Source organism: Centruroides vittatus, unplaced genomic scaffold (genome assembly GCF_030686945.1).
Source record: "Centruroides vittatus isolate TY-2023 unplaced genomic scaffold, ASM3068694v2 scaffold_386, whole genome shotgun sequence".
In the NCBI taxonomy this organism is placed as follows: domain Eukaryota; kingdom Metazoa; phylum Arthropoda; class Arachnida; order Scorpiones; family Buthidae; genus Centruroides; species Centruroides vittatus.
Genome location: NW_027122706.1, coordinates 2789445 through 2808938, shown reverse-complemented (window position 1 = coordinate 2808938; position 19494 = coordinate 2789445). Strand labels below are relative to the sequence as shown.

Below are 19494 nucleotides of genomic sequence, written 5' to 3'. Positions count from 1 at the left end.
TAAAGAATTTAAAGCTAGTGGCTTTCTTTCTTCAGTAACACATCACATAAGGAACAGTTGATTTATATATATTTTATTAAAGTAAATGCATTTTGGATCTTAATGACTCCTCTTCAGTCCTTAGACCAGTGTTTTTCAACCTTTTTCATTGAGTGGCACCCCTGATTGAAAAATAAAAAATCGTGGCACCCTTGACCAGCAGCGGATCTAGAATCTGAAAAAGGGTGGCTTTTAATGGGGGGAGATGAAACTTTTGCGAAAACGGATATTATGTGCAACGCTGGGGTCGGGTCCAGGGAAGGAGTCCCCTCCCCGGGAAGAAAAATTTTAAAAATTGGTAGTTTGAAGTAGCATTTTAATGCAAAAATAGTGTTTCTACGTGATCAAAATCAAAATTTAAGTCCATTGAACTTTGTTGAAATACTGACAATGAGTTATCTTAAACTACACTTAAGTAAATTTCAATGAAAATGCCTAAAGGTCCTAAACTTTGCGACACCCCAATCATGGCACTGCGGCACCCCGGTTGAAAAACACTGCCTTAGACTTCACAAAAAAAAAAAAAAAAAAAAAAAGCTAGATATGGGTTACATTATACAGAATAATACATATAATATTTTAACAAAATTTTTTCAAAAATAACTTACATGGTGATTGTTGGTTACAATTGACATTAAAGAGTAAGTTGGGTACTCTCTAATGTCCATTAGAGAGTCTAATAATAATAATCAGACTGATCACCTTTGAGTATATGTAGTAAATAGTAATCTGATTATCTTTAGTATTAGTAAATAGTAATCTGATCATCTTTGAGTATGCAGTTGCATTTGTAGAATGAAGTTATATTTATATGAGAGGGCGGAATAGGTTCATCAGATGGGGGCCCATCTGAGGGAGGTGGGGTGGAATCACATGTGGATACTACCTGTTAGGGAGGAGGGGTTTCCAGATGTCACTAATGGTTAAACTGTCATTTAAGTTCATTTTATAAGTTTTTATTTTCGTGATTTCAAGATGTTCATGTAATTTCCTTTTTATACTATTTTTTTCTTATTCTGAGTATTGGTTTTGGTAATTGGTTTTTATTGTCATTATTAACTATTTTGATATTTGTTTTATATTTTGTGGCCTTAAGCTACATTGAAATTATAAAAATAAAAATGCAACAAAGAAATTGGTCCAGTAGTCCCTGAAGAAGAGAACATTTCATTTAGAGATCACTTGGGCTTCTGCTACTGATTCAGTACTTTGGATTCTAGCTTGAATTTCAGCCCCTCAAAAGTTGTATCCATGTAATAGTCAACCCCATAAATTTGACCTTAAAAACTGGTCTAAAAAAATATGACTTTTACATGAGTATATACAGTAGTAAGTAAAACTGGTGCTGATAAATAATTTAAAGTGATAAACAAAATTTAAAACTGGCAAATGGTTGGCAATATTTTTCAATTTTCCAGAGCAACCCGATATGGTTGAATTTTTTAAATGTATCTAATATCATTATGTTAAATATGTCCAGAATTTTAAATGTATTAGTTTGTATAATAAAACGGCCTAAAAAATGTAAACTGATGAGGGTGTGATGCCAAAATGCATATTTATTAATAGGTTGTAAATTTGAAAAAGAATTTTATTGTAAAAAATAGTAATTAAGTATTGTATTTTAATGTTAAATAAAAACTAAAATCTGCAAATCAGTCTCCATGTATGATAATTTATGTTTTTCTCTTATAATTTAAAGATATTCATCTTTGTCTAAATTGTAAGTTTGTTGTCAATAAGAATATTGAAAGCATTTATCTATTATAGTATATAAAAATTAGTGAAATGTCACTAATTTTTATGGTAAATCACACACACTCAATGAATGAGTGTGATTTACCATTAGTTATATTCAGCAAAGCATGCATAAACAAGAATTCACACATTGGAGATATACATTGAAATTTCAGGAGTTATTTTTAAAAATTTGTCATTTTAACAGTTATTTGGAGAAATAAAAATTTTTCATAAAAAATTTCTAACCTTTAGAAGTTAAATATGCATATTCTTTCTTATAAATTTGCTCACAGAAATCTATAATTTGTGGAATATGATCAGTTACACGAGTAATTATTTTTGGTGGAATTATCTTAAGTTTTCCTAAATCAGCAAAAAAATCTTGTTCAAAATGCTTCACAATATGCTGTATTGTCATGTTTTCCTAAATATAAAAAAATTTTAAAATAAATTAATTATAAATAATTTTATAGTAACTTATAACTATTCATTCTTAAGATTATTTATTTATTTTATTATTAACCATCAAAATTATCCTACTGTGAAACCTACTGTGCTAAATTATTTCATTATTAACTAACTTTTGAGGACTACCAATTTAAAATCCTGATCATCATCAATATATAAATAACTGAACATTTTCAAAAAAATGAAGTTATTTTTATGTGTTACAAAAAAAGTATTAGTCATAATTCCACTTTTGTATGCAAAGTACTTTGAGTAGATTTGTTCATTTACAATTAAAATATTTATTTTAACATTGGCAGAAGAAACTTAATTTTTTTGAAACTATCACATTCTAATTGAATACAGTGGGTGATCTGTTAACAAACAGTTCAGACTGCAAACAAATTGGACAATGAACATGTTATGTTCGGACAACAAACACATGTTCAGATAATGAACACCTCACAGAACAAACACAAGAAGCAACGATGCATTTAAGATTTTTAAAACTATATTTTACTGGCATTTATGAAATGAGACTTTCACAGTTGTATACATAACCATTTTTGCACTAGTTAATTTCTGTTCTCTGAATTTTTGTAAGTACTTTTCTGAACTTTTATTTAAAAAACTGATAATATTATGGAGAGTGAAGTGTCAAGAACTACATAAACTAAGCAAGAGATAATAGCCAAGGTAGAGAGTGGGCAGATGTCTGATATTGTAGGCAGATGACTTCAACAGATCTACAGTAGATAAATCTTAGCTAAAAAGATATAATCAAAAAGACTCAAGATAATGGAGTAATGAAAATCACATCTGAGAAACAAAGATATGCCAGCCATGGAAAAACAGAGAGATTGTTCCTAGTTTGTTATTACATTTAAATAAACATAGTAAGAAATTATATAATTTTTTATTTACTTTTTTGCAGTCTCCAGAATGAATTAATCAAATTCCCATAAAAATCTATGATAAATTGATAAATCGATTAACAAACAATTCAGGTAGATAACATTTTCTTTGAATGGTTATGTTCATTAACCAATCGCCCACTGTATTTATAATGCCACAATCTGCTGATAAACATATTATAATGATATTTAATTCATATATTTTCCTTTTGATAATTTTTATTAACTTATTATACAATCTATTTGTTACTTTTCATTAGGTATTAATTTATTTTACATGTTTAAGATTAATAAACTATCAATTACTACTGCATATGAAGATCAGTCTGACATTGATATAACATTTTAAAATATTTTAGAAAAAGTTATGATTTTAAAAATTCTATGATACACTTCTTGTCTAGTCTTCATATTTACTTGTGAGCACTATATTGGCCTTAAACATTAACATGTACTTTGATTTTTGCTGTTGAGCTTTTCACATGATACACATTCAATTTCTCAAATTTTACAGATGTTCAATGTTTCTGCATCACACTAATGAAACCATAATATTTCTAGTATATAAAAATGTATTACTTTTTCTAAATTTTACTAAACTTACAAAAAAAATCATATTTTAATTCTATATTAAGAAGCAAATCATTATCTTTTAGATTAATTAATTTTGTTTCCTGTCAGATTTTATGATAAGGATGACTGAAATGTTGAGTATGTTCTCAAATCATATGTGACTAATCTTGTGGTCACTGCTTCAATCCAATAAATTATAACAAAACTTAATTTTTTAAAATGCTATAAAGTAAATATCTTATTAAATATCAAAATATCATTTGAAAAAAATAAATAAAAAATATACACAGGGCCATCCCTAGCAGATTCTCTGCCTTCAGGATAGTTCAGAGTATTATACTGCCTAATTCAACAATTAGCACTGTCTCACTCTTTTAAAATTACCTGTCAAAATATCAGCCTAATCTTGACTTTAATATCAACAAATATTTATAACTAAAAAGTAACCAATAAGAAAAAAAATCAAAAATTATTAATTTTTTCTTTTAAAATTTTATCATTGTAATGCCTTTTTTAATTGCCATCCTCAGGCAAATCAAACATTGCTTGAGTGCTAGGGATGGCCCTAAATATACAACAGATAAATAAAGCTATCATAAAAAATTTCATAATTTCTTAAAAACCAATATGATAATCATAAATTTAATAAAATATTTTGTTGAGAATTTTCTAACTTCTTTGACAAAGATAGTTTAGAAATAACTGGTTTTTAAAATGACAAAAGACTTAACAAATTAACATAGTTTCAGGTTCAGATGTAGAAATCTATTTACTATATCACTAATTTCTTGATTTTTTTGTTATTGTTTTGAATAATAATGACAACAATATTTTAAACAGCAGTACAATTAATTAACATGGTACAATTAATGATGAAGCATAACATTAAGTGTATTGGCAAAATTATATTTACTCCCTTCCCTTAAGACCATCCCACCACTATCTCCCCCACCTCAAGATGTTGCATCCTGATGCATCCTGTTAACTCTCCCACTTACAATTTGGGGACCATCCCATCGTGTAAAACTCTACTGTAAATTAAAACAATCTTCTTATGTCCCTTTTATTTTAACGGTGCACTACCTTCACTTCATCATACTGGTTGTTCCAAAGGGTTTTTTTCTATTGTTCTTACCATAACCAAGATCACGGTTTCCCAAATTTTATAATTTTAACTCAGCACTGTGTCATGTATACTGGGGTGTTTTTCCAACACTATGTACAGTACCATGCCATCATGTTTAAAGTAAGTTCAAAACTTTTTACATCTATGTTGTTTGTTTTTCCCTTTTGTAAATCATTTCCAATTTAATCATTATTTTAGCTTATACCTGTTAATAAATAATCACCATCCATATTTTATCTAATGTCACAATGTCACAACTCTTGGATTTCTCATAATCCATGTAAGTCTCCTAATGATCTTTTACAATTTTGTAACATTACAATAAATTTATGCTAACTTATGTCTGTTATGCTAACCTGTATGCAGTGCCGTAACTAGGGCAGTGCCAGCGATGCCCAGGCACAAGGCATAGACCGTGGGGGATGCAGAAATGACCTGGACCAAGTTTTGGGTCATAGTTTTGGGGCATAGTTACAGATACTCGCACCGGGCGCATAAAAGGCTAGTTATGGTACTGCCTGTATGTAATTTTCCCTATATAGTTGTAACACAAGAGTTAAAAAGGGACATAATTATACGAAATGCATACTCAAAGAAATAAAAAGTTTTTCTAAAGCTTGTCCTCCTTTTTATTGATGGTATAATAAGTCTAGCGAAAAAGAAAAGCCACCTTAGTGCTCGTATAATTGAACACAAGACTAGACAAGAAGCGTTTCACAAAATTACATTTAATTATTCATTATAAAATTTTTCTTTATGATTGAGCATAAATCATTTAATGTTATGTGAATTTAATATGATCTATATTAACCAGAAGCAAATTTATTCAGCAATGTTCAATTTAGTTTCTTCTTTAGTCTGTTTATCACTGTCTTGTGTCAAATCTATATGGATGTATGTATATATATATAATATATATATATATAACATAACTCCTGTGTTATACGGGGATTACCTGTATATATATATATACATATATACAGGTAATCCCCGTATAACACAGGAGTTATGTTCCAAAAAACTACCGTGTTATGCAAATCCGTGTTATATGAAACAAAGAACTAGTGCAAAAAGGAAGGTTAGGTTCCAAAAATTAAAAAACATGCTGTTAAACCCTTCTTTAAATCGGATTTATTATTCACAAGTCAAAAGACCAGATGCAGGCAGGCATCGGGTCATACAAAATTACAAATAAAAATAATAATGTACTGAATATTATACTGTAAAAATATAAAATAAATATAAAATAATTTATATTCTTATTTTAAATTAATTTAAGTAGTAGCCAGGGGCATCCCTAGTGACCAATTTTGGCATACATTGATAGAATCCAATTTTTAAGCTTTATATAGTAGATTTTTTTCATGGATAAAATACTTATTTATTATTTAAATAAATATTTTACCAGAGGATTATTCATCCTATATGATGATCTCAGCATGAGCATCATCAACTGGTAACAGTTTTCATTACATTTCATGTTGTACTGTACAAGTGTTTTACCTAATTCCTGAACCGTGTTAGAGTGAACCCGTGTTATACGGGGGATGTTCCCAATTCTTGAACCATGTTAGAGTGAATCCGTGCTATAGAAGTGCTGTGTTATATGGGGTTACCTGTATATATATATATATAAGATATAATGGAGAAATCAAACAATTACATACAGGATTTGATATCAGAGAATGATTGTTAATGAAGACAATTTAACCACCTAAGTAAGCATAATGAAATTATATTTTTCATATGAGTTCAAAAGAAACTGGTATATAACTGATTATGCTCATTCAGCTTCAATACTGTATTATCATCAAATCAGCTTCTAGATCAGCAATTTGTTTAAGATGAAATGCTGGTATGATTGTATTTGGGTTCTTCCCATTAATGACAATCTGGCAATGATGCTACAAAATCTTTAAAAAAATCCAGCAACAAGTTGCATATCTTTCCCAGCTGTTATGAGATTTTATTATAAAAAGTTTTTATATTATTAATTATTATAAAATGGCAAAGAGCTTAATTTTGAGAGTAATGATGAGCTTTATAAAAAATTGTAAATGCTAATAATGGATAAAATATTCATTAAATCTGACCTCCCTTGCGATATATCTGAACCCCTTCCATCTCACTACCTTCTTGACTTTTAATCACCAAATTTAATAGTATCAATGCTCCTTATATAAAAATAACCATGCCAAATTTAATTTCTTAATCATTAACCCCATTCTGAAAAACTAACCCCCATATTAAACAAATTAGAAAGGGTCATGGAATCATGCCAAATCTGACATGATTCCATGACCCTTTGACTTTACAACTTAACCTTTACAACATAACAGCTGGGAAAGTAAAATATCTTGCTTAGTCAAATAACAGAATCAAGATGAAATAAATTGCATTTAAATTAATTCTATCTTTCAATCATGTTTTATTGGCTGGTAAGTTTAGAGATCTACTTTTAGTTCTTTAATGTGCTGAATCTAACATCTGATCTAACATATCTAATAGCCTGCAGCAACTCATTTTCAACAAACCAGATTATCAAAAATCTATTTTGAATACTAAAATATTTCAAAACTTTGATGGAAAAATTAATTTTAATAAATAAAAAAAAAGTAGCTTTAACAACTTATATAAAAAACAATTACTTATTTAAAAAATATATTTAGTAAATAACCAAACTTCATATTTATTTGAAATATTGTATTTAATATAATTAAATCCAGACTTAAAATTTTTGTAAATTCAACAATTTTAAATTTCCATTACATAAAATCAGAAAAGAATGCATGTTTAAAGTAAATGTATATAAAAAAAATGTATGCATTTATTTCAATATTTTAGATTTGTATTCATACATTTATTCTATATATAAAATTAAATTTTGATAATTTTCTGTTTAACTAAAGTGTAATAATTTTAAAAGTATACAAAAAACAAAGATTTTACCTCTCTAGATTTAGCTATAATTTTATCATCTATATCAGTAATTCCCATGGTGAGAATGATGTCATAATTAAAATATTTTTCCAATATTCGTCGAATAATATCAAACTGCATATAACAACTGAAAAATTTAATTCTTTGTTAATATTTTTAAACAGTCCCACATAAATTAAAACAAAGCTATAATTTTAATTTTGAATTATTTAAATAAATCTTAGATTACTATGCTTATTTTCATTATAAGATACAATTCTAAAATAGAGTTAAAATAAAATCTACATATTTATTAAAAAAAATTAATGTAGCAATTATATTATTTCATCATACCTTTAATAATATACAAGTTGATCATAAAGTATCACTATTTAACGCTGTCTAGAGGGATATCTAACAGTCTAGAAACTTTGTAGGCTGACATTTCAGGACACACTCAAAAATACCAGGTTAGAGACGTAACCTTGATACACCATGCCTTTTAAATGATCCCATAACCAGAAGTCATGGAGGATTAGGTGGCCATAGTGTGTGAAAACCTGCAACTAATTATTCAGTTCTTAATGAAATGTTGCCACAGCAACTGCTGTAGACTATCTCTTACATGTGAAGGTACCACTACCTTATATAAAATTGCTGATGCATGACATTGTTGTTACTGTAGTTGTTAAACAAAATTGTTCAGCATTTCCCAATACCTCTAGAAAGTAACAGGGAAGGTAATGATAAAGTATCTGAGAAGGTTGCAGGACTTAAGCAGAACTAGTCTTTTCAAAAAAGAATGGACCAAGGTTAAGTGTGTCTAAAACACCACACTGAGTTTGGGCAAATGCAAATAGTGAAACAAAGGTTCTGAAGAGGTGTGTTGAGGTCCTCGGAGGGGCTCAGTAGGAGATGATGACAATATTTGAAGCCTATAGGTTCATGGTGACAGTTGTAAAGTTTTTGCTGCAGTGATTGATTAGGATATGTGCATTGAGGTTTTTGTTACAGTGAAATCTGTTGACATGCATTTGAACAATTCAAAGTCTAATTATGAGAGAATAATTCATTGAAGTAAAAATATGTGCCTTGGTCCACAAGATCTCCCACAGACAAACATAGCTGACTTACATTATATCAAAAAATTTCAATGAGAAAGTCAAGTGGGCTTCCTTGTCACCATCAAGTAACTATTGACTGATTTTGTAATCTTGTATTAGAAGAAATGCAGTATCTTTCTTAGTGCCTACCATACAATAGCATATGGCTCAGCCAACTGCAGTGATACTTTGACCTGCCATGACCTGTTACTATGTTACTGGTAGATTACTCATTGAGCAATCTACCATCATGGCAACTTCTCCCACTACTTGTGCAATAAGAGATTTGCATTCTTGTCCTAGCTGTACACTTAGATGACCAGTTTTCTGAAACAGATCAATCATTTTTCTAGGAGTATACAGTGTCAAAGACCATTGACAATTTCTTAAAGTACTAGAACTCTCACAGCAGTATTGCTATTATTTTCATAAAACAGCTTCACAAAAAAAAAGGCACATTTCAGCAAGGTCACAAGCATTGTGACTGATCTGCCATTACACACAGTATTCCACCTGCTGAAGATAGTTTTATACCCAATAACTGCCCATGGCAAGTGTACAGTACATTTTGCATAAGATATACTTTTTTTTGCTCACAATGCCATAAAATTCTTTAATGGTGAATTTTGGAACTAAATTTTTCCCCAAAAAATCTCTTGCATGTCCTAGAATACAGCATACAAAATCTGGTTATGTTTGAGTTGCTACATATTCCTTCAAATAACAGTGAATAAAAATATTTTAATTATGATCACTTTGTATTTCTAGGAAAATTAGTATCAGTTGGAAATGATGAGATTATTAAAAATTTTTGCTTATTAGAGTTGCTTTTATTACTTGATATAAGTAATTTAGAACTAAAGTTATAAGAAAAAAGAAGCATATCTTTTGTTTTAATTTTTCATTATTTCCAATAGTACCTTTTCTAATATACACAGAATTCAGTTAAGAAGTTTCCACATTAGAAGTCTATCCATATAATAATTTTAATTTAAAATGTTCAAATTTTTTCTTTATAAAATGTTCCCACTTAAGAAAATTTCCTGTTTAAGTAGGCTGAAATCATTATCCATGATCAAAAATTGGTCTCACTTAAGTTTTTCAACAATAGCATATCAAAAATTTTATATATTTAATTGCATACAGAAAAAGGGAAAAAAAAAATTACATTAGGAAATGCACAGAATTGTTTATCATTTTGGGTGTGACTTTGGGTTACTTTAAAGATTCATTTTGCAATTTTGTTGCATGATCATCTGGCAATAATGCTTGCAATAAATAGCAAGTTCTGAAAAGTGCTATCATCTCATGGGTGATATTGTACATCTTCAACAAATTTTAGTACATTTGTACAATTTGTAGATTTGTGGTTTTGTTCATGGGAATCATAAAATATATTTTTTTTACATAACAAAAAAGATTAGGCAGACTACATTAGACTAATATCTAAATAAATACTACATAAACCTAATCCATTGTAATGTAGCAAAATATTGTTAAATAAATATGGATTATTGCAAGAAAAGCTATATTATTTTCATTTCTGATAAAGTTTTTTTTTAAATTGATTTCTTGAAAAACTTCTTAAAACAGTTCTACTGCATGTGTGTTCCTATTAGATACTCATAATAAGATTAAATTTAACTGCTTCTATAGCAGAACACATTTTTCATCAATTTAAAAATAACACATTTATTTCATTTATTTTCCTGTTTATGGAAATTGTTGAAATATCAAAGTTCTCAAGTAATAATAATATAAACTTTCCTTTAAAATATTCTTGTTAATACAAATCTTTCTCAATATTTTTTCAATTTTATCTTCAATAATGCTTTATTCATACTACAACACATGGTAATTTATATTTAAATATGTATGGCTAAAATTAAGCACGAATCAAATTATCAATCAAAATAGAACAAATATCTATAAATTATCTTTTACTCATTCCGATGCATTTGTATAGTTACTATTTATGAGAACAAGAGAGAATATTTCTCTTCCATTACTCAACAATCTGTTTCACATTCATGATGATATATATTTCTTGAATTTAATTTTCTTTAAAAAAAAAATTTTATTTTTTTATTATGTAATATACATTATATAATATCACAATACGCTATTCACCACAATTACTAGAATCATTTCTATGCTGCTAATACCTCTAACCAGTGATACAAGCCCTATACATACTTGAGATCAGGTAAGAGATGATGAGCAGCTAAATTAAAAATCAACTGACCTAGATACAATAAAAATCTGTCCATTATCAATTGAAAATATAGTATCAGAATACTTAGTTTTATTAAAAATATTGAAGAAAAGTGTTCCTGGTAGGATTCAAACATGTGGCTTACAGCTTAGAAGGTTGTTGCTCTATACAGCCGAGTTATGGATGCTATAAAGGAATTTAAAAGAGTAGAGTTGATAATTTTGCACTGCTTATGCTTATAGATCTATAGCTAATTAAGAAAATGTTTCCCTGAATGCTAAAAACTTATCTTGATTACCTATATTGTTATTAGTTCTCAATTCTGTACTATACTTCTGAGTCTGTAGATTAAGGTAGAAGAGAATAAACTCCATTATGGCTTTATCAGTCTCTATTCAACAATTACATCACCATTCAAACAACAGACTGTTTAAATATTATAAGACATTATCAAATGAAATGCTACTTGTAATCATAACATATTTATATCACACATATTGCATGTATACTATTTTAAACTTTGTATTTTTCTCCCTATTAAACCAATTTGTAAGTTTTATTCAAAAAATACACATTACAGAGAATGGCAAGTTCTTAAACTTCACTGATTTCAACTAAACCATATGGGTGAAAAAGTTGGCTGATAAAAATGAAAAATTTATCTTACTAAATTATTTCTAAATGATTACATTATTTCATAAAACATTAATCCAATATTATTCGGTTACTTCATTTCATATCAATACCAGGTTAGTTAGTTAATACACATCAGAAATATGTATAAAATAATTTGAAGTATTTTTAATTTTCACAAAATTTCTTTTCTATAAGTTAAATAGTAATGATGGAATGTTAAATCTATAAATATTACAATAAAGCTTTGAGATTAACATAAAAGCATTATATAACTTACTATGCATGCCCAATGTGCATTTCATCATATACTGTTGGCCCACAAGTATACCTAAAAAAAATAATTTTTAATTTTATAAAGTGCAATATGAAGTATATAATAAAAAAATTCATATGTAATTATAACATAGAAATAGTAATTAAATATAAGAAATAAATCTATTTAGTTATCTTAAAGATTTATTTTTCAGAACTTTATTTAATGTTATAGGTTTTCATTTTTAACAAATAAATTTCAGATTTATAATTTAAACTGATTTTCAATTTGGAAATAAACTCAAATAAAAAAATTAGTAATATAAGATTCAAAAATAATACGTACAGGATGTATTATTATACAAAGTTTTAATTTAGAAATTTTTAGAAAAAATAAAATATTTAATATCAGAACCAATATATACGTATAAAACATTTTTGCTTTGTATTTTGTATGTCAACACTCACTTCTCTGTAATAGTCCATATCAATTCATTACTTCAATGACGCTTCTTCTTTTAACACTAACGTCTTGTGCATCAGAAAATAAACTACTAACATAGATAAAAAATATGTATAGGTAGATATTTTTTTAATCAAACAAAAAATAGTTTGATAACCAAATTTTCATATCATAGCCAGATGGCTAAGGTAGTTAAAGTGTCATTCCAAAGCCTAAAATAGCTTGATTAATAAATGTTGAAAATATATATATAGGTTTTTTCAATAAAAATTTAGAGCAATATTTAGATCTAGTTCAAAATCACATCAAGCTTTTAAAAGTGTATTTCTCTAAAATGTTAATAGCAAAATAAAGCATCTTTTAGACAGATTTTTATCAGAATTTCATCTCAATAAGCATTTTCAATCATCATTTCTTAGCATCTGGAACACAAGAAGTTATTTTTCTTATTAAAGTCATTAAAATCTTGTCTGATTAACAGTCATATCTAAAAACTATTGATATGCATTAATGCTGAATCATTAAAAAATGTCTTCCTTGTATGAACTGACTCCATCTTTTTTTCAAGAAAAAGTAACACTGTAAATTTAAGGAAGACATATTTTATTTCAATTACATATTTTTCAAGATATTTCACATCTCATCATCAAATCAAACACTTAACAGTAAAACCTTTACTTAAGTGTTCAACCTTCTAAATACTGGCTTCAAGTTTCTGCAAAATTATTAACTAATGAAGTATTCTGGTTTTCAAAATATTACTTTTGTTAATTAGTATAAAATACATTTGGCTTGTATTTAAAAATATTGAAAACATTTGCTCTTGTAATAAAAACTTTTAATGAAGAAAATTTAAGAATTTAAATTTATCATGAATTTAATAGTTTACACTCAAATCTGTTTTTGTGCAGTCTTTTTTTGTGCGATTTTTTATACATGCAATGTATTTTGTGCAATTATTTTTGTGCAGTATACCAATTTGATTGAAATTCATATACTGCACACAAAAAATCACACAAAACAAATCGCACAAATAAAAAATCGCACAAAAACAGGTTTGAGTGTATTCACATTAATGAAAAATTTGCAAAAATATTTTTTAAATGTTTTAAAGTTTGTTTGATAATTTTTGTTAATAAGGTTGGTCTTGTAATTTGATAGTGATTAAGTATTTTGATAAAAAATTTCATTCAACAGACATTGCTAAACTTTTTTAAAAGTACTTATCTTTCATGAAACATAGCTCTTCAAAACTAGTTTTATATCAATATTAAATTATGTATAGTATTCTACTAAAATATTGGAAAATTTATTACACTGAAATTCACATTTAATAATGTAAACCCTTCAAATCAGTGACTAATTGGTTAAGCTGACAGTATCATCATATATAATTATTTAAATCTAATATTAAATAAAATGTTTATTTGGTAAATGCAAGATGTCAAAAACCTATTCTAAAATTGTAATAAAACTTTCAATCAATAAATTTGAGTCTTTGATTATAATCACACAATTAATTTTGAACAGCACTACTTTGTCAGATATATATGGATAACATGACAGAAATATTTGATAATTATTCACAAATCAATTTCTACTGACTTATACTTTTTCAAATACTGTACAGTACATACTCAAACAGACCCATTGTAGGTCTATTAATTTAAAATCCATTTGGGTGTGGATTAATTCAAACCATTTGGAGCTATTCAATTTGTGGGTTTATTTTTCCAATATCAGTTTTTGTTTGTGTTGATATAAGTTAATATTCTGTTTTCTGTTCAAGTTGCCAAAATATTAATATCCAATGTAAAGGATCCGAAGATGGAACGGTAAAATCCCAAGTACATAATTGTACTAAATAGTTGTGACTCAATAATTTTGATCACTTTAGACAGAAATACTCAGAGTTGTTTTCCTATTTTTTTGTTTACAGTAATCAATAGCTTAGAAAATATGATTTAATTAAATCTATGCAAGTTAATCAAATCCTGTGGATTTTTTAAATGTAATTGGTCTATGGATTTATTGAAGCCTGTGGAGCAATTTAATCCTGTGGGTCTAATCAAGTGTGTCCAGTATAACCTTCCTGGGTTAATGTTACCCTTGGTGCCAAAATGGCGGCTCGTCTCTGATTCCAACAAGGAAACAGTGGGACACACATTCTAACCTAACCTAACCTAACCTAACCTATTCTAATAAATTACCATAATTATTAGCAACCAAATTATTAAAATAGGTTAGGTTAGTTAAAACGTGCGTCCCACTGTTTTCTTGCTGGAATCAGAGACGAGCCGCCATCTTGGCACCAAGGGTAACATTAACCCATTCCTGTTTTTCTATTTTTGTACATATAATTTACAAAAATAAAATACTTAAAATTTAAATTCGATCAGCTTTAGTAATTCAGAATAATTATGTTGTGAACTCACCAATAAATCACATTCTCATTTTGTAAAATGAGAGGAACATTTGACTTGGTCAACCTGTTATAACAACTAATTCCTGTGTCATATCCATTTGGACGTTTCCATCCTTCCCAATTATTTGATAAATGTCTATAAAAGTGTTTATGTTTTATTCGTAGTAAACAAGATCGAGTTCTATAAATAGTGGAATATAAAGTCCTATGAATATTCATAACTTAAATATATACTGAAATAAAATTTATATAAAATTTGAATTATTGCAATAAATTTTTTGAGATATTAGATGAATTTATTAATTATAGAAAATATCTGAAAGTATAGTAGTTTTCAATGATATTATTGATAACGCAAATACTTTAGCTCATCTTGGCAAACAAACACATCTCATCATCGAACTTGGCGCTACTGAAGCTTAATTTTCAAACGTTGCCATCCAGTAGCAAAGGAGTACAAATCTGAACTTTTTTAACTTTTAGGTAATAATTGGCTTTTATAGTAAATTTAAATTTTCCATGCGATATTTATAAATAATAATGGTAATTTTTCTATAAAAAATAAACAAATAAAATTGCTCATTATGGGTGGCCACACTCAACCTAGCGATCGAGGCCGGATGGCTGCGCGGTCAAGGTGGTAGCCTCCCGATCTGGGAAACCCGGATTTAAAGCCGGACGGATCGATAAATCCCCAAGAATTTTTCGGGGAATGGATGGTCCGTTCGGATATGTCGGGCCCCGTCCCTCACCACCCGGCTGCCCCCTGTGGACCTGGCCGAAGCCATAATGGGCTTGCTAAAAATGGACCTCTTAGTGCCCACAGGGCGAAAAGAGTTTTTTAAAAAAACACTCAACTTAGCAGAAAAATCCTTAATAAGCATCAATTCCATCCATCACTTACGGGGTGTTTCACCAACATTGCCTAATCGTGGTATTTGTAAATCCGGCGATTAGACTAATACCGAGATTACTGACGCGAGGATTTCACCAACAAATTTTAGCGAAGGATTAGTAAATCCCGAGATATTAAGAACAGGATTAGTGAATCCGATAATCTCGACACCAGCGTTACTAGAAAATTTTCTTACACGTTACTCGATTGGATATTTCGGAAAGACGTAATACGCGCTTAGATAAAAGCATGGCAGAAAACCAGAAACGAAGTCGACAACCCGATTTTTCTCATCGAGAAACAGAATACTTAATGGAGTTAGTCGAGAAGTACAAACATATAATCGAATCGAAGGAAACGAATGCCGTATCCTTAAAGAAAAAAACTGAAACGTGGCAAAATCTAACCGAAGAATTTAATAAGTTTCCTGAGGTTAGTAAACGGGACACGAAAAACTTGAAAATTTTAAAACAGAAAGCCAGAAAAGATGTGGCGTCAAATAAACGAGCACGGATGAATACTGGAGGAGGGGTATGTGCATATATCGAGTGTCCTATGCCACCAATTACCCAACAAATTTTCTCCTTAATCCCGGAGCAATTTACGCCTCTCTCGAATCCTGTTGACAGTGATGCCGATTTTAATGTCCCCGTCGAAGGTAAATTTGCTTATATCTAATTATACTCAATCAAAACTAAACAGTAGTAAAGCAGTTAATAATAATAAATGAAAATTTATTAAATACAGTTATAAACATTGGTATTTATTTTCAGACAATGTGGCTGAATTTCCTGCATTACTGCAACAGCAATCGGGAGAATCAAATAGTGAACCTTTGAATGCGTCAAATGTAAGTGTTAAATAGTTAATTAATACCCCTTTCTCTTTATCTTTAGGATTGTATTTTAGTGATCCTTTGTATATAGAGTACTGTAAAATTAGCATAAAAGTAATAAAACTTTTATCAACAATTATAATTTGATGTTAATATAAATTATGTAAAGTATTTTAATCATAATAATGTTTTGATACTATAAACTAATTAGCCAAGCAGAAATTAATTTTTAGAGCTATATTACTTTTTAAAAATATGTGTGATATATAAATGAACACTATTTTCAGGTACTCATACAGGATTTATGTGTAGTGAATCCATCAGAATTTTCTGACGACCCAACAAGTGAACCACCCAATAACCATTGTCACAGTAACTTTAAAAATATTGATAAATATGCACTAGAATACCACAAAGCTCGAATGCATTTTTTTAAAAGAAGAACATAGAGCTAAAATGAATTTTATGAAGGAAGAAGATGTAAGAAGAAAGAGAGAGCATGACTGTAGAATTGAACTCCTGCAAGAAGAAAAAAAAGAACAACAATTAAAAATACAATTACTGCAAGAAAAATTAAAAAACATTAAAAAATAGTCTTATTAATAAATTTAATTTTTATAGTTATTTTGTTGAAAATTATTTATAATTTTTATTCAATAATTTATTTTAATTACACATTCAAATTTAATGAAAGTGATACAGAATTCTTTCAGAGGTCCAAACTAACTATTGAATGAGATTTTTTGACTTTGCATGATAACATTAACAATTAATAGACTAATTTAATGATTAAAAATTTAAATTAACATTTTAAAGGAAAAGAAACAAAAGGACTAGTATATAGTATATGGACTGTTTATTTTGAAAGTGGTGTAAGTCCATTTTTGGAAAAAATTGTGAAGTCACGTGATATACATATAATTTAGTGTGAACTTTTTATTTATAAACAATTCACACTTATTATTTTAAAATAACCATAAGCTTTGATCAATTAAAAATTCATCAGTAAATGATATTGCATAACTCAACCCCCATTAAAACCTTCATCACTTTATGAATGATAGATACCATAAGTAGAAATGAAACATACAAGAAACTTTGAAATATATACAATAATTTCTAAATAATTATTAAATAAAATACTGTCTATATTAATTTGCATTGTGTTTAATTAACTTACCAAACACAACTGATAATCAAATAGATTATATATATATATAAACAAATTTTATTTATACAAAAAATAAACTATTTTACAAAAGTTTCATTTGAATTTTATAATGCTTTATTTATGAATTATGCATATCAAAGTCTGTAATTACACACAAATTTCAATAAGAAATTAATAACTACATATTTCTCATTCATTGAAAGCTTGTATTATTGTATTCCTAACAGCTGTTCCGCCTTGAACAGTCCAATCCCGAGCATCATCTCCATTACATTCTTCGGGCTGAATAACCATATCTAAAACAAGTGAATCATCCTTGCATAGCATAGCTATATTGTGGAGAACACCAGTAGCAACAATAATAACAAGTGATGTTTCTAGTTTAGTTCGAAGACCAAACCTTAGACAAGGAAATCTACTCTTCCATATTCCAAATAGTCTCTCTACTGTGTTTCTAGTTTTAATATGAGCAGCATTATATTTAACTTCTGCATTTGTTGTTGGGTTTAAAAGTGGTGTCATCAAATATGGTTTGCAGGGATAGCCACCATCTCCTAGAAGATAGCATGTGACAGGAGGAACTCTATTCTCAAATTTCAGACATAATTCTGAATTATTAAATATTGTAGAATCATGTACTGATCCAGCCCATCTTGCTACTAAGTTTCTTATTAGTAAATTAGCATCACTGACTGCCTAAAAATACATACAGAATTTATTCATGTAAACACTCTGATAAAAAATAATATAAAATTTAACATACCTGGGTATTGATTGAAAAATAACCTTTCCTATTTCTAAATAATTCTGCATTTGTTCCAGGAGATGCAATTGGAATATGAGTACAGTCTATAGCACCTATAACACCTGGAAACTTAGCAATATCATAAAATTTTTTAATGACTTTCCTGTATTCCAGCATGGTCGATGGAAATGCGATGTACTTTTTTGAAAGGCTCCCCAAAGCTTTAGATACAGTTTTAATTATCCTACATACGCTTGATTTCGATGTTGAAGTCAGAACTCCTACTTCGTGATAAAAGTTTCCAGTGGCATAAAAACGTAAAGTAATCAATAACTGCAATAGAGGTGATATAGGATAGTTTCTTCTTGTATTATATGATGGTAAGAGGTGCGTGATTTCGTCACATACATGTACAACAGTTCTTTTAGAAAGCCTATACCTTTTGATAAACAGTTGATCGTCAAACTTTTCAATAGGATTGGATCGATCACAAATTAATCGTCGTGGAATTCGAAAGTAATTTTGCATTATTTCGTTTTCATATACGTACTCTGCAAAGTAAGACAAATCTTCCGCCATGTTTGTCAAGATTAGTACATTAATCGCCCGAATTCGGTGGATTAGTTACTAATGCCAGATTACGTCTAATCTTAGAATGGTGGAACGAAAAATCAGTAATCCTGTATTAGTGATAGCCGTTAATCCTGCGATTTGCCTAATCGTCTGTTGGTGAAATAGGGGGTTACAATTATCAATAGTTTACAACTCGATATGATGATGTTAGTCATGATTTGTTAAAAATGATGATTTGTTAAAAAATATTTTGTACGAGTTTACTTGATGGCATCTTATAACAACATCCAGTGATGAACCCGGGAGTGGGCCAAGGAGCCCTGGCACCCTCCGAAGTAAATGAAAAAGAAACACTAGTAAATAATAATCTAACACCTTTATCGTTGCCGAGAAAGTTTAATTTAAAACAAACGTTTTTGACCT

General features: G+C 28.6%; 2 protein-coding genes across 2 annotated transcripts in view; both read right to left on the bottom strand.

The window, feature by feature from the left end:
- Nucleotides 1-15232, bottom strand: part of CysRS-m (cysteine--tRNA ligase-like protein, mitochondrial) — a 60487-nt gene extending 45255 nt beyond the window's left edge. The window contains exons 1-4 of the mRNA XM_067286678.1: nucleotides 14863-15232; nucleotides 11990-12040; nucleotides 7789-7906; nucleotides 2026-2203 (exon numbers count right to left, since the gene is read on the bottom strand). Of these exons, the coding sequence (XP_067142779.1) occupies nucleotides 2026-2203; nucleotides 7789-7906; nucleotides 11990-12040; nucleotides 14863-15071 (556 nt within the window). The 5' untranslated portion in view covers nucleotides 15072-15232. The remainder of the gene's footprint in view (nucleotides 1-2025; nucleotides 2204-7788; nucleotides 7907-11989; nucleotides 12041-14862) is intronic.
- A 2576-nt stretch (nucleotides 15233-17808) lies between these two features.
- LOC136988702 (putative nuclease HARBI1) lies at nucleotides 17809-19240 on the bottom strand. Its single transcript, XM_067286640.1, has 2 exons — nucleotides 18517-19240; nucleotides 17809-18449 (listed from the first exon to the last, which is right to left on the bottom strand). The coding sequence occupies exons 1-2, from the start codon at nucleotides 19075-19077 to the stop codon at nucleotides 17943-17945; spliced, it is 1068 nt and encodes a 355-aa protein (XP_067142741.1). The 5' UTR covers nucleotides 19078-19240; the 3' UTR covers nucleotides 17809-17942.
- Nucleotides 19241-19494: the final 254 nt, after the last annotated feature.

Excerpts from the sequence above, each read along its gene's own strand:
- LOC136988702 (XM_067286640.1), bottom strand. The coding sequence starts at position 19,077 with ATGGCGGAAGATTTGTCTTACTTTGCAGAGTACGTATATGAAAACGAA. Across the intron at positions 18,450-18,516 it reads ATTTTTCAATCAATACCCAG|GCAGTCAGTGATGCTAATTT; the intron begins GTATGTTAAATT and ends ATGTATTTTTAG.